At 37.6% G+C, this 15170-nt stretch overlaps 1 protein-coding gene across 1 annotated transcript in view; it reads left to right on the forward strand.

The window, feature by feature from the left end:
* The window catches only part of FBN2 (fibrillin 2), a gene marked incomplete at both ends in the record, with an annotated part of 272359 nt that overhangs the window by 3190 nt on the left and 253999 nt on the right, over positions 1-15170 (forward strand). The window contains 3 exons of the mRNA XM_080678695.1: positions 2408-2506; positions 5381-5476; positions 13354-13449. Coding sequence (XP_080534821.1) covers positions 2408-2506; positions 5381-5476; positions 13354-13449 — 291 coding nt within the window. The remainder of the gene's footprint in view (positions 1-2407; positions 2507-5380; positions 5477-13353; positions 13450-15170) is intronic.

The raw sequence follows: 15170 nt of genomic DNA on the forward strand, positions 1-15170 counted from the left end.
GCACTAAATTCAGTAGTCCAATTATTTCAACATTTAAGATGAGAATATATGGAGGTATTAACCAACTTGAAATCACTATCAAATCAAAATCAAGAATTTTGATTCCAGGATTTTCTGATGATAATAAATTTCTTTTTCTATTTATTGAATTTCCATCATTTTACCAAAGAAAACCTCTGAGGCAACTTACAAAAAGAGAATAAGTAAAATACAAATAGAAAATGAGGACCAAATATTAATTTTCTCATACATTTGTACATCACCATTCTTTCTCTATAGAAAGATATTAAAATGTCAACGTCTAGAATTTTAATGTTTGGCCTTGACTAGGCTTCATGAGGAAAAGAAGATACTAAAAGTAAAACATCCCTCAAACTACTGGAAGCCTATTGCATTTTTATTTTAGTCTCTGTTTCATTGTCATTGTTCTTAATTGTGGCCTTAAGATCACTGAAGTACTTCCAAGCTTCCAAATATTTGTTTCCAAAAGGATGGAATTGACTTTCTTACTTTGCATTTGTTTTTTAAAATCTTGTTAGAACATGAAGCAATGCAAAAGTTTGCTTATTAATTTATTTATTGGGAAATTATGCTATAAAGGCCATTTTGATCAGTGGAATGACAATGGGAAGGGGTTGGCCCAGAATCATTCGAGACCCAAAGAGAGATCAGAACACTCCAATGTAATCCTTTGGTTTTATTTTACCAGTGAGAAAATTGAACCCAGAGAAGCTGTATTTTCTCCCCTCCTCATGCTTGCAGTGTGTCAGAGGGAGAACAAGAACTCAACTTCAGACCTCTTGCATACAATATACTCTTTACTGTGCCATGCATCTTCTCCCAACATCACTGAAATCCCAACACCCAGGTCTTTTCTTCCTCTCCCTGTGGTATTTTTGGATCTCATAGTTTTCATGTGATTATGGGAGGGACAAAAATTTAAGTGAGGAGCATTCTTGCTTCTCAGTGGCTCACAGATATAATGGGCAAGCTTGTGGCCATGACATGGATCTGTCTGAGGATAATCAACCTCCAGCCAATCAGGCCTTCTTTGGGTGTAGGACCTGGGTAGGAATACTTTGTATGTCACCTAAGCCTAGACTAAACGTCTAGCTGCTGGGGATGAGGGGGCTTTGAAATAAAATAATATTTTAATGAACATTTTTCATTAGAAAGTTTTTGGTGATCAGAAACTCTAGTGCATTTGAAGAATGGTCAACTTCATAGTAGGAACCATGTTCTTGCCTAAAATCAGTTTTCTATTTTCACACCATGATCTATGACATTTTCATTTACAGAGAATGTTAATGGAAATGGTGGTGATATTGTGTGGATGTCAAAAGGCAATTTAGAGAAGAAAAACTATTACTAAGTTAGTTTGCTTCTATAGATCACACCCTTATCATTATTGGGTTTCTCAGATCTGATTGAAACTTGTGGGGTCCCTCTCTAGCACAAGACATATATGCACATTGGCATAAATGTTTATAGCTAGTTTCAGGGTGTTCCCAGACTCTCTCTCCTCTTCTTGTCTTCATGCACCCAGTCATGGAGCATTAAAGCACATAGCTTTTGTACACAATGGAGAATTCAGTTGTGGGTATAGAGATAAATCTCTCAGCTCCTAAATGAACTGACTCTAAATATGGGTGAGGCTTCCCATTTGAATGTGCTCAGCTAATGATTTTGAGGATCCCTGGTATGTGCCTATCAGTCTTTGCTGTGATGACCTTCATACCTTGGAGGTCACAGCTGCAGGAGGCTTTGACTCTCCCTCCATCAAAATGTCGCAGCAGCTTTTCTGAGCAGCAGGAATAGGCTAGGTTGCCGAGATAATATGAGAGAAGAAAGGCTGGAGGAAGGAGAGAAGGAATTATTAAGGGGAATAAAGATTGATGATGGTGCAGGTCAGATACCAGCCAGGAAGGAATGTGCATTGAACCCCTGGGGCTTGGCCAAATCATTAGGGCCTGGAGTCTCTGGCTCAGCCAATTTCACATTCCCCGTCTCATGTGAAGGTCCCTTACAGAGTGGGCTGTGTTTTCCGAGAGTATGTAGGACCTCTGGGTTTCATCAACCCTCCCAGCTTCCTAGGACCAAAACTGGCTTCTCAGGGTAAATTCTGCATATAAACTCTGTTTTGAGTAGAAAAGACAACCTGTATATAGGAGAGTTCAACAATTAGAAATATGGAACTTGAAATAGCTTCATTTGTTTGTACCTTATGATACTTGTTCTCATGTCTATAATGGGTAATTTCATTGCATATCTGAAATTAGACATTATATACCGCATATTTTATATTTTAGTTTTTCAGATTTATTGTTTTTAACTATAGCTTTCTTGTGTTGTAAACCATGGTTTATTACCTAATTAATCATTTATTTCCCTATTGTGCTTTCTACAGCAATATGTAGAAATAGTTGTGGAGATGGATTTTGTTCCCGTCCTAACATGTGTACTTGTTCCAGTGGCCAAATATCACCGACCTGTGGATCAAAATCAAGTATGTTTCTTATGTGACCTTATTTACTGCATTATCCTTAAGCTTTTGAGTAAATTCTAAATGTCCTTTTCAATGAAGCTATAAATCCATGGTTATTTTCCTCACTAACTACGCCTGTTTTAATCTTTGGAGTAAGTCTTGGGTGGCTTATTGGTTGCCACCAACAACTAAAGAGTAATGGGATAATGATTTTCATTAAGAAAATGATTTATTTCTGGTCCAGAAGCTATGTGTTTGTGCAGTGAAAGAGCCTGGATTCAGTGGAGAAGTGATTCTTTGTGAATAATAGCTATAACTTACTGGTTTTTTACAATGTGCCAGGTGTTTGACTATATCACTTATTTAATCCTCACACAGACACTATGAGATACTATTGTTACCCCATTTTACAGAGAAGGAGATTGAAGCACACATAAGTAACTTGCCCAAGGTAACAGATTTGAATTCAGGTATTTTGAATCCTAAACCTATAAACTCAAACCCTAAGCTCTATTTATTGCCTTGCTTAACTCCTGTGGCTCATATCCTGTTTTGTGGGTTAACTAAAGGGGAAGGATCAAAAGATTGAGGAGAAAACAAATATTTATTATTTACTGACCATATGCTTCACATACATTAACTTATTTTGCTTTACACATATTAACTCCCAACATTCTGTAAGGTCACTGTAACAGTGGACTAAGATTGTATTATTCACGACCCAATTAGAAAGTGTTGGGTCTTTAAGTCCCAGGTTAATCTTTTGGGCAGTGTTTAAGATAACATTATAATAGGAGGAAGCTGGTATTGTTTATTTAACTGCTCAATAATTAAATAAATCTTTACATCTGCCTTAAAGTAGTGTGAGTTTGTTACACTTTTAACATTTTTCTCCACAAAATTTCCCCAAGTAAAGGTAATAGAAAATCCCACTGATTTAGGAATATAAGATTCAAGATTCATGTAAGAAATGTCATTGTCTTCTGATGAAACTTTTGATTAAAACTCTGATTTCACTTTCTTTGAAAATAATCTGTCATTTTCACAGTCTTTTAAAACCTATTACTCAAAATTCATCGAGACTTTTTAGCAAATTTCCTGTATACCTATCCTGAACATCCCTTGTCTAATTGCGTGGAAGAAACCCTTGCCTGTATCTTCATTATCCTATTTTCTTATTTTTATCATATATGCCTTCAGCAAAAAACCCAATCCTGAAGAAATTTTACCTAATTCCTTTACCTGGATAGCTGAATATTCCCTGGCCCACCCTCGGTTTATGGTATATAATCCACTAGGGAATCCATGAATTAGTCATTTAGTCTTGACTAGTACTATCAACCTTTCCATCACAAACTTTTCTACTCTTTCTAGTCTTTATCCTGCTCCACCTCCCTAAAGTATTAATCACTATTAATCACCATTAATCACTATCTTCTTGAAGCGCTTTCCTTTCCCTTAACTTATCAGTGGCCTACAATCCTCCTTTTCTTGGTTGTTATTTTTTAGTCTCTTTTCTGTATCTCCTTCATTAGCCTTTCATTTAATGTTTGGTATTCCCAAGAGTTCTGTCCTCTGTGGATGAACTCATTTACAAATATGCCTTCAAGTACTACCAAGATGTTGCTAACTCATAATTATCTCTGGAGTAGATCCTTCCACTGAGCCTTATATTCACATGTTCCATTTACCTATTCAACGTCTCCACCTGAATGCATCTGAAACTTGGTCACATGAAACTGTTGATTCATTACTGACCACAGTCTACTTCTTCCACAGTTTTTCTTGCCTCAGCTAATGGCACTACCATCCACGCAGTACTTAAACAACTGCTTCTCTTTTTCTCACATCAAATCTTTTTAAGAAGACCTGCCAGTTCTCAAATCCATCTTCTTTCCATCACCACTGCTACCATGTGGTTCAAGCCACCCTCACCTCTCACCTGGACTATTGCAGTGACCTCTTGATGGTTTCTCTAGCTTCTAATCTTGCCCTCATTAAACCCATTCTCCACAAAGCAGCTAAAGTAATCTTTTAAAAATATAAATCATATCACTTTACTGTCTTATTATATCCTTTCAATGATTCCCAGTTGAATTTGAGATAATGCAAACCCTTCTATGGCACAGGAGGCTTTGCATTATCTAGCTGGCTTCTGACTGCTTCTCTAAGATTTTCTCCTCCCAGTCGTCCTCTTTATAATCATGTGAACCTTTTAGTTCTTCAGAGGAAACCTTTTATTATCCTAAGACCTTTTGGTTTGGTGGGCCCTCTCCCCATGAGGTTCCTTCTTAGTACTTCTCATGCGTGGCTCATTCTAGTCCTTCAGAATTCAGTTTAATGTTGCATCAGAGTAGTCTCATCTGGTTCCTGTGTCTAGGTACCTTCTGGCTCCAAACTGTTCTCCTTTACAACAGTTTCCTTCAGAGAACTTACCACAATTTATAATGACATCATGGTATTTGTTTTCTTGTGTTTTGTCTATTTCCCATGGAAATGGAAGCTCCATGAGAGTGGATACCAAGACCATCATGATAGCAGGGCACTGAACTCATATGGCAGGTACTCAGCCCCTGCATTCTGAACAGTTACACTGTCTCCTGCATCTTGGAAACTACACTACTAGTTACCTTATATTTATTTCCTTTCACACTGAAAGTGTAATATATCTTACACATGTACTTAATAACATGTTGTAACAGATATGTTCATGTGTGCACTTATTACAAATAAATACAGATATGCTTGGGGCATAACATTTTCATTGACTTGAATATTTAGTATAGTTCTATAACTCACAGATACTGTGACTTGAATATTTAGTATAGTTCTATAACTCACAGATACTGTGATTTTGACCATTGATATTTTTATATTTTTTGTTGTCCTTTGCAGTTCAGCAGTGCAGCGTTAGATGCATGAATGGTGGGACCTGTGCAGAAGACCATTGCCAGTGCCAGAAGGGATATATTGGAACTTACTGTGGACAACGTAAGGAACATTAGCATAGACTTGATTTAGTAGAAATTATGAGATTTAGTAGGTATTTCATACTAAGTCATAATGTAAAGTCTTGTGAAACCCATGATCCTTTAAAAAAGTAATTTTATGTAGTAAGCATAGCTTACAACTGAATTTCTAATTTTTATCTACAGGGTTTTTTTTTCTGGCTTTTAAATAATTTTTGCATTGTGTAGTATTGATGTTGTTAAATACCACTAGTGCTTTATCAAATTTGACACATATCACCAGTAAATATTGTTTCTTTTTATCTATCTTCATAAAATTGGTATACCTTTCTGAAAAAAATAGTGGTTTTCTTTGCTTTGATTCTCTCTCTCTCTCTCCAGTATACACACACACACACACACACACACACACACACACACACACGTGTGTGTGCTTGTCTATATAATCATATATATATATATACACACACATACATATACACACTAGTAGCCCTGCGCACGAATCCATACGTGAGTAGCTTGCTTCTGCTTGCCTCAGCTGACCACCCGCCCACCACCACTGGTAGCTCTCCACTGCCCCACCCTCCTGGAGCTCTCCGCCTGCTGCCCCGCCCTCCCGTAACTCCCCCCTCCCTCCTTCCCCCCCTCATAGCTTGCTGCCCTGCCCCCTCCTGTAGCTCTCAGCCACCTGCTTGTAGTTCGCTGTCCCTCCCTCCTGCAGATCCATGATCTGGTTCTTATGCGGTTGGTTGTTATGCCTCAGGGCGCAGCAGATAATTAGCATACTACTCTCTTATTATATAGGATATATGACTTTTTTAGGATTTCCCAAAATTAACCCTTGGAGAGCCAATCTTATAAATTGTCCTTTGCTCAAAATATATTTAATTATATAATACCATAGTACAGGGTTGTGAAATGATTTTTTAGAAATTAGATGTCATCACCCTAGCTGTTTTGGCTCAGTGGATAGAGCATCAGCCTGTGGACTGAAAGGTCCTGGATTCGATTCCGGTCGAGGGCACATGCCTGGGTTGCGGGTTTGATCCCTAGTAGGGGGTGTGCAGGAGGCAGCCAATCAATGATTCTCATGTTGATGTTTCTATCTTTCTCTCTCCCTCTCCCTTCCTCTCTGAAATCAATAAAAAAATTTTAAAAAGAAATTAGATGTCATTATGAAAGAGGGAACTTTAATCCAGCAAAGCTCTTATCTTCAATCACTGGAGAATATCCTGTACTATTCAAGAAATAACATTTTGGCAAGGATGTAAAGATTGTAGGTCCTGGATTGTGACACATCACTGGGGAATACTTTAGGTTAGTGTTTCCCAAATTGTGGGACTCTTATGGGAAGGACATGACATGAAAGAAAGCTGAATCATAAATTGTAAGAAAGTCCCTATTCATTTGCATTTCATCAGATTCAGACTCTGGTTTTGCTGTTGCTAATCTTTAAGGCCTCCCTAAGAACTGCTCATCAGTTTAACATAAAATAGACTGAGTCTTAGATGTGCAAGAATATCTAGCTTCTTTTAAATTAAACTTATTTTATTTTGTTGCAGTTAAAATGTTTTTAAATTGTAGTAAAATCTATATAACATAAAAATTTCCATTTTAACCATTTTAAGTGTACACTTTAGTAGCATTAAGCACATTCACATTGTTGTGAAGTCATCACCACCATCCATCTACAGCCCCTTTTTTCCTGTTGCTGAACTAAAACTGTGTACCCATTAAACAGTAACTCCCCATTTCTCTCTCACCCCAGCTCTTGGCAGTCACCATTCTACTTTCTGTCTCTATGAATTTGACTATTCTAAGTAACTCATACAACTGATCATATAGTACTTTAAGGCTGAATAATATTCCATTTTATGTATATAGCATATTTTGTTTATGATTTTTTCCATCAATGGGCACATGAGGTGCTTCCATCTTTTGGTTATTGTGAATAATGCTGCTGTGAACATGAGTGTACAAACATCCATTTGAGCCTCTGCTTTCAGTTCTACTGGGTATCTATAATAATAAAAGCATAATATGCTAATTAGACCAGACGTCCTTCCGTACGAAGCCAGTGCTGCGAGGGAAGCCTGGGTCCTGGATGCCAGAGAGAAGCGGTGCCAGCAGCCAGGGGAAGGAAGGCCTACTCTTGCATGAATTTCGTGCATTGGGCCTCTAGTATATCCATAAGTGGAATTACTGGATCATGTGGTAGTTCTATTTTTAATTTTTTGAGGAGCTGCAATACTGTTTTCCATGGTGGCTGCACCATTTTACATTCCCACCAGCAATTGCTCAAGGGTTCCAATTTCTCCACACCCTTGCCAACACTTGTTATTTCTGTGGGTGTTTTTCTGTGATAGGCATCCTAATAGATACAAAGTGATATCTCCTTGTGGTTGTTAAAAGTTATTTTTATGATTGTCTTCAAGTTAGGGTGATTATTGCTTTCTGCTTATAAGTGCTATAAAGTTTTCTTTTAAGATCATTTTAAATAAATAGTGAATTAATTTCAAGAAAAATATTCTGTTAAGGCGAGGATTAGGCCATCATTTTCTATAAAAGCTAGATAGTAAATATTTTAGACTTCACGATCTCATGACCAACTACTGAGCTCTGCCATTTTTGTGCAAAGGTGACTATGGGCAACATGTAAACAAATGAGTTTGGCTGTGTCTCAATAAAACTATATTTATGAACACAGAAATGTGAATTTCATCTAATTTCCACTGTCAAAAATATTTTTCTTTTTATTTTTCAACCAAAAAAGTGTGAAATCTCCTCCCAGTTCATGGGCAGTGCAAAAACAGGCCATGTGCCAGGTCTGGCCTGTGGGTCACAGTTTGTAGGCCTCTTACGTGGGTGGTTCTCAAGTATGGCAAAAACTGTTAGGGTAATCTGAGATTGACTGAAGTTAGGGAAATGGATTGTTAAAGTATTTAAGAGAATACAGTGCATTGAGGCCAGTTTTCTTGCAAAAAGTAGGAGTTGCCAATGTAACAAATTTTTTTTGGTTTGCCTGGTGAGAGCAGGAAAGAGCTGGATGAGAAGAACAGAAATTCTAGCAAAGTTTTGTTTTTCATGGATGATTTCTTTTCTATATCTTTTCATGCATTCAGGTTTTTCCAAAATTTATATAGTACACTCCAGTTTATAATCATAAAAAAGGAAAAATATATTATGAGCATGACATTAATAAGCAGGCAGATTTGAAACTTTATAAAAGCATTAGAATATCTGATCATGTCTTTGACAGAGTTCAGTAGGCAGAGAAGAGAGACACAACTATTCTTCTGGAAACTCAACTTTTCGCTCTTTCAGGGGAAAAATTAAAATTACTTTAAAATTAAAGGGTAAAGACCTTGCTTCAAGTTAATCTTTCAGAGTATTTGCTCAAAACTATCTTGAAATTAGCCACGTTCAGTCTGAATTTAGCTGCTGTACTTATCTGGGTGTATGTGTGTGTGTCTGTATTTTCCTGAAGGTTCTACAGAAACAGCTCTGGTAGGTGTGTCCCTTCCCTGTTCTTCACACAGAAATGGGAAATGAGGGATGACAAGTGGTTTCCCTTCCTGGAGGAGGTGTTTTTATGTTCTTCTGCCCCTGTGTCAAACCATATTGATTTCCAATCAGGGGAAAGCGAAAAGCACTGGATCAGAAAAGCAGCATATACCTGAAAATTTGTTCTCTAAGATATATTATGGGATGAAACCATCCTTCCCCAACATTTATCTCAGGGATAGTAGAACATATGGTACAAACAGAACATGTAACTAACAAAATTCATTGGTCAGCAAATAAAAGGGGAAGATAACATAACTAGTACATATCAGTTCAAGAAATGGTTTAAGGAAGATACTTTCTAAGTTGTTTTATATAGAGAGTGTTACTATACTGTGAGTAAAGAAGCAGGTGTAATAATTTTCAGCTTGTGAATCCAAAAGAATTCTGGAAATATGATTGCAAAAATGAGAATTATGAAAACATTTTAAAACTGCTTAGCTGCTTTCCTAGAAATGTAGAAAGCATTTTTCATAAAGCAGTCTTTTCATTTTATTTCATCATGTGTATTGAGTAACTACTGTGTGCCCCACACTATGCAAGGTTCTGGGAGTACATCAGTGAGCAAACAAGATGATGCCCTATTCTCACAGAGCTTGTATTTTGGTGAGGAAGATAATAAGTAGGTGAAAAGGTAAATATCTAAAACAAATTAGGTAATGAGAGTTCTGGAAGAAGAATGAGTAAGGGGGAGAGAGTCTGGGGCAAGATAAGCAGTTCTCTATTTTACACTGGTGATGTCTGAGAAGATGACTTTGAACACACACCTGAGTCTGTGCTTTTAGATCAGTGGGGTAAGGGTTATAAGCAGAGGGAAAAGCAAATTCTAAGGACCTGTGATGGGAACAGATTTTGTGTGTTATGGAAATAATAAGAAGACCCATGCATGTGGCTGAAGGAAAGGAGATAATGATGGGAGGTGAGTCCTTGTAGACTAAGGAAAGAAATTTGGACTGTACCCTCAATATTAGGGGAAGCCATTGGGGCATTTGAGCAATGGAGTGATATGATCTGACTTTTTTTTTTTTTTAAATCATTCTGGCTGGATTGATTTGTTGAAACTGGATTATAGAAAGGGCAAGAGAAAATGAGAGGCTGCCAGTTAGGAGGCTACTTCATGGTGCTGGTGAATGATGCTGTAGTAATTGAGAATGTGATGAGTGCTTGTATTTTGGATGTAGAATCTATGAAAGAAAGTGGGTGCTGATGGTGGACTGGGTGTGGTGGGTAAGAAAAAAAGGAAAAGCAAAGATCCAGAGTGACAACTAGAGGATTTGGGTGGAGCTTTAGGCTGAATGGTGATGTCATTTCCTGAGATGAGAAAGACTAAGCGGGGAGTGGGTTGGACAGGGGAGTCAGGTGGAGCTGAGAATGCAGGATATCAAGAGTTCTATTTGGATTTAATAGGTTAAGAAGTCTGTTAGGCCTCCAAGTGGAAAGATCGGTGAACTCAGATCTTAGCAGAGTGAATTTAGGAACATATAGATTGAATTTTTATATAGATACTCTTTTAATAATAGGCCTAAATAAAAATCACTAGGTTGTTGATATAGATAGGGAAGTGGTTTGAAGGCAGAGCCCTGATTCAGCCCAACGTTTTGAGATGGAGAAGAGGAAGAGAAGCCAGCAGAGAAGAATGAGAAAGAGTAGACAATGAAATAGGAGGAAAACAGGGGAGTGTGGAATCCTGGAAGATAAATGAAGAAGATAGAGCCAATAGTAAAGATTCATATTGTCCTATGTCAAAACAATAGGCTTTTGTTTCTTTCATCTTTTTAACATTTTAGCCTGGTCTAGTGTGCTATTTTTATCTAGTACTAGAGGCCTAGCCTGGTCTAGTGTGCTATTTTTATCTAGTACTAGAGGCCTGGTGCACGAATTCTTGCACGGGTGGGGTCCCTAGGTCTGGCTGGTGATGGGGGCCTGTCTCACCCAGTCCTGATTGGGCTGATCAGGGCCGGCCAGCGGGAGGTTGGCTGGCTGTGGGAATGCACTGACCACCACGGGGCAGTTCCTGTGTCAAGCGTCTGCCCCTGGTGGTCAGTGCGTGTCATAGTGACCAGTCGGTCGGTCATTTGGTCGACCAGTCGTAACGGTCGCTTAGGCTTTCATGTATATATAGAGGTTTGTGTAAAAGTATCAACCATAATATGTCTCAGTGTCTGTACCTAAGTTAGTGGTATAAAAATCTGCTTAATAAAAACATATACTTGCTATATTACTTTGTACAAGTAGGTTCTCAGTAAATATTTATTGAATAAAAATCTTCAAGCTTCTATAGTACATTGTCAGTGCTCTGTTTCACAGGCTGACCAGCGTGAAACAGGCTATGCTTTTCCCTTCTCCCCAGAGGTAGTTAAGAAACTGGCTTTCTATTTCCTCTATAGTATGTCTTTTTCTCTCCTGTCTTTTGCTATATCTTATACCAGGTGTAGGCATTTTTTTCATCTTGGGTGGTCAGCATTCTTTCCATGGTGGAAAAATGTAGGCATATTCAAGTTTCTTTCCAACTCCAGTTGAATGTAAATGTCGGTGTCTGTTATGTTTTGTTACAAGAAAATATTATGGTATAAAATAACTTTTGTTATAACTCAAAGGAAGGAAAATTACCTCTTTTTTTCTTGTTCCAATTTTATATGTATTTACTTCTATTTTTTTGCTGTTGCTCTTCACTGTAAACATTGGATATTGTAGAGCAAGTTGTTTTCATACAAATACTCTGTAGTATAAAAGAGAAAGTGAGAGAAGGTTTGTAGAATACCTTTAATGTCCAGCCACTGTGCATGTTATTTTATACACTGTTTTATTTAATCCTCATATTTCTATGGGGAAGGAATTATTAGCACTATTATACAGGCTGAGGATTGGAAAGATGTGATTAGGATATACTGGGGACAGCAGAACTGATCTGTTCACTGAATCATTCTGCTTCCCAAAACAGTGGGGAAAAGGCTGTGAATTTTGACATATTGCAGGATTTTTAAGAAAGTATCTGTGGTACATCAAATACTGCAGTGGGTTATGGAATACAAAGTCAAATGCACTCTGGTCCCTGTCCTGGAAGAACTCACTCTTATGTGAGAGCTAGGAATATAAGCAAATGGCTTATATGGTTAGGGCGTGTGCAGAGGGCAACCAAGCCATGTGTCTCTCTCATATCTCTCTCTCTCATATCTCTCTCTCTCTCTCTCTCTCTCTCTCTCTTTCTCTCTCTCTCTCTCTCTCTCTCTCTTTCTCTCTCTCTCTCTCTCTCTCTCTTTCTCTCTCTCTCTTGTCCCTTCCTCCCTCCCTTCCACTCTCTCTAAAAATCAATGGAAAAAATACTCTTGGGTGAGTTTGATTCCTGGTCAGAGCACATGCCTGGGTTACAGGCTCGATCCCAGTGGGGACTCTCTCTCTCTCTCTCTCTCCCTCCTTCCCTCCCTCCTCTCTCTTTCTCTATTCCTCTCATCCCTTTCTTCCATTCTCTCTAAAAATCAATGGATGGACCTGGAGAGCATTAAGTGAAATAAGCCACTCAGAGAAAGGTAAGTATAACATAATTTCACTCATTTGTGGAATATAATGAACAACATAAATTGATGAACAAAAATAGATCCAGAGACATAGAAGCATTGAACAGACCATCAAATCTCAGAAGAAAGGCAGGGGAGGGTGGGAGGAGTGTGTGTGAGAGATCAACCAAAGGACTTGTATGTATGCATCTAATCATAACCAATGGACACAGACAATAGGGGGTGAAGGCCTGTGCTAGAGGGCAGGGGTAGGCTGGGAGAGGTCAATGGGGGAAAAAGGGGACATGTGTAATACTTTGAACAATAAAGAATTAAAAAAAAAAAAAACATAAGGCAAGATCAGAATAGACCTGGAGAAAAAAACAAGATGAAAAGAAAAATATCCTCAGGTGAGCCCAGCTGGTGTGGCTCAGAGGTTGAGTGATTCCTGGTCAGAGCACATGCCTGGGTTGCAGGCTCCATCCCCAGTGGGCGGTGTGCAGGAGGCAGCTGATCAATGATTCTTTTTCATCGTTGCTGTTTCTATCTCTCTCTCCCTCTCCCTTCCTCTTTGAAATCAATACAAATGTTTTTAAAAATACCCTCAGGTGAGGATTTAAAAAAATAAACCACTTTTATCAGATACTTGCTTAACAATGTGATTTATATGAATTGTGTAGGCTTTTGTCTCACTATGCATTTAAATATATTTATGAAATGCATAATGTGAACTGTAACTTGTGTTTTAGAGGTAAGGTTCATGATTGGCTGCATCTCCACACTACTATAATGTACTTGGGGATTTGCTATGTAATGATTTTCTTGCTGTGTTTGTGTGCAGCTGTCTGTGAAAATGGATGTCAGAATGGTGGACGTTGTATTGGACCCAACCGCTGTGCTTGTGTTTATGGATTCACTGGTCCACAGTGCGAAAGAGGTAAGTAAAGAGAAATGAGAACTTCACTTTAGAGAAGTCTATTTTATTGTAAAAAGGTATAGTTTTTTGTTATCCTATCAGAAGTTCTCAAATGAAGCAATGTTTTCCTTCTTTTTTAGTTATGTCTGTAACTTGAATGGTAAGCTTTAGAAATATAGCTCATAGCAGCAGAAGTGTATCAGTTTTTTTTGCACCAGAGTGGCCTCACTTCAAGAGGCCAAATCTGGGCCTATGTCTATTGAATGAGTGACTGATGGCATATTCTAATAATGTGCTTAATTAAAATTGGGAGTTCTGCCTCTATTGAAAGGAATAATATCAGGACATTCTTGAATGCAAAATCAACAAAAATGGTATAAATTTTCCTAACCAATAAGGAAATACAGTATATTACACTGCATAACAAAAAGCCCAGAGCTGGTGGGCTTCAGGTAGGATGTGCTTAAAAATTTCATTCTATTACTCTATTTCTTTTGGCCCAGTCCTCGTTTGGGTGTCAGCTTTCCCCCACTATGAAGTTCTTTGTGGTTGTAAGATGAATGCCAGCAGTAACTGAGGCAAGTTGCTCCCCTGTTCACATCTAGAGAGATAAAATTTCTCCTCTAATCATGGGCCAATAATAATTCCATATTCTGATTGCCTTAAGCTTTAGTTTTTGAACCAGACTATGGCAAGGTGAATGGTATTAATGTAGACTTATGTTTGATGTAGACTTATCAGGACCTGTCCTTGGAGCAGGAAATAATGTAAGCTTCCTTAACATTGCAGGGAGGTGAGAGTTTGGTATTTGAACTCAGTAGAGGTTCTGTTGGACAGGAGAAAAGTGGTAGAGGAATGGATACTGGATAGGCATCCAGCATTGTCTACTTTATCCTTGTAAATGGTCATTCAAGCCAATATGAAACCAATTTGCTATAATTTGGATTAGCAGTTAAACTCGTGACCTACTGTAGACTTCTGAAAATCCCTGTGTTGATATGCTAAGTGAACTATTAATAATGTCCTGGTAGCAATTGGGTGCCAATGGTATATCAAAAAAGTTAAACTTCATAGTGAAAAATAACTATTTAGCACTTGAGCCATAAGAGTAAAAGTAAGATTAAACTAAAAAGCAATATTACATAATCATTCATAATTACACACATCCTCCGTTTATTTTTCCAGGGCTTGTCCCAGCATCTAAAATTGTATAGCACTTTCTTTGTTGCAAAGCTTTAGAGTAAATGAAGCTATATCATTGAAATGTAACAGAGAAGTAGCGGTGATGGTTTATATAAGGCATTGAATTGCAAAGAAACTTTATATTTTAACAATTAAACTCATTACTCTGACAAAAATTTCATCTTGGTATTCAGGTTAAATCTTGAGAAGAAACTGAGAAGTGAGAACTATATGGTGAAGTTAGAAAAGTAAGATGTATGCAGCCTTTTAATAATGTATATATATATATATATATATCAAGATACTTATTACTGCTAAGGTAACTGAGCTTTCTTGAGATCGAAGTACATTACACAAATGACAGCTTACAGTTACACTTTGGATACATTTAAATGTCTTTACCAGATGCTTTTATTTGGGGAAGAAAAATTAATTATGAAATGTTAGCATAAAAAGATAAGGTATTAAGAATGGGATAACACAAATTTCCTAGATGATGTTGTTTATTTAAAGACCATAGAATGGTAAACAGTTAAATTTAAAATTTCAAACGTAATTAT

The sequence above is a fragment of the Plecotus auritus genome, assembly GCF_963455305.1.
Source record: "Plecotus auritus genome assembly, chromosome: 7".
NCBI classification, from domain to species: Eukaryota; Metazoa; Chordata; class Mammalia; order Chiroptera; family Vespertilionidae; genus Plecotus; species Plecotus auritus.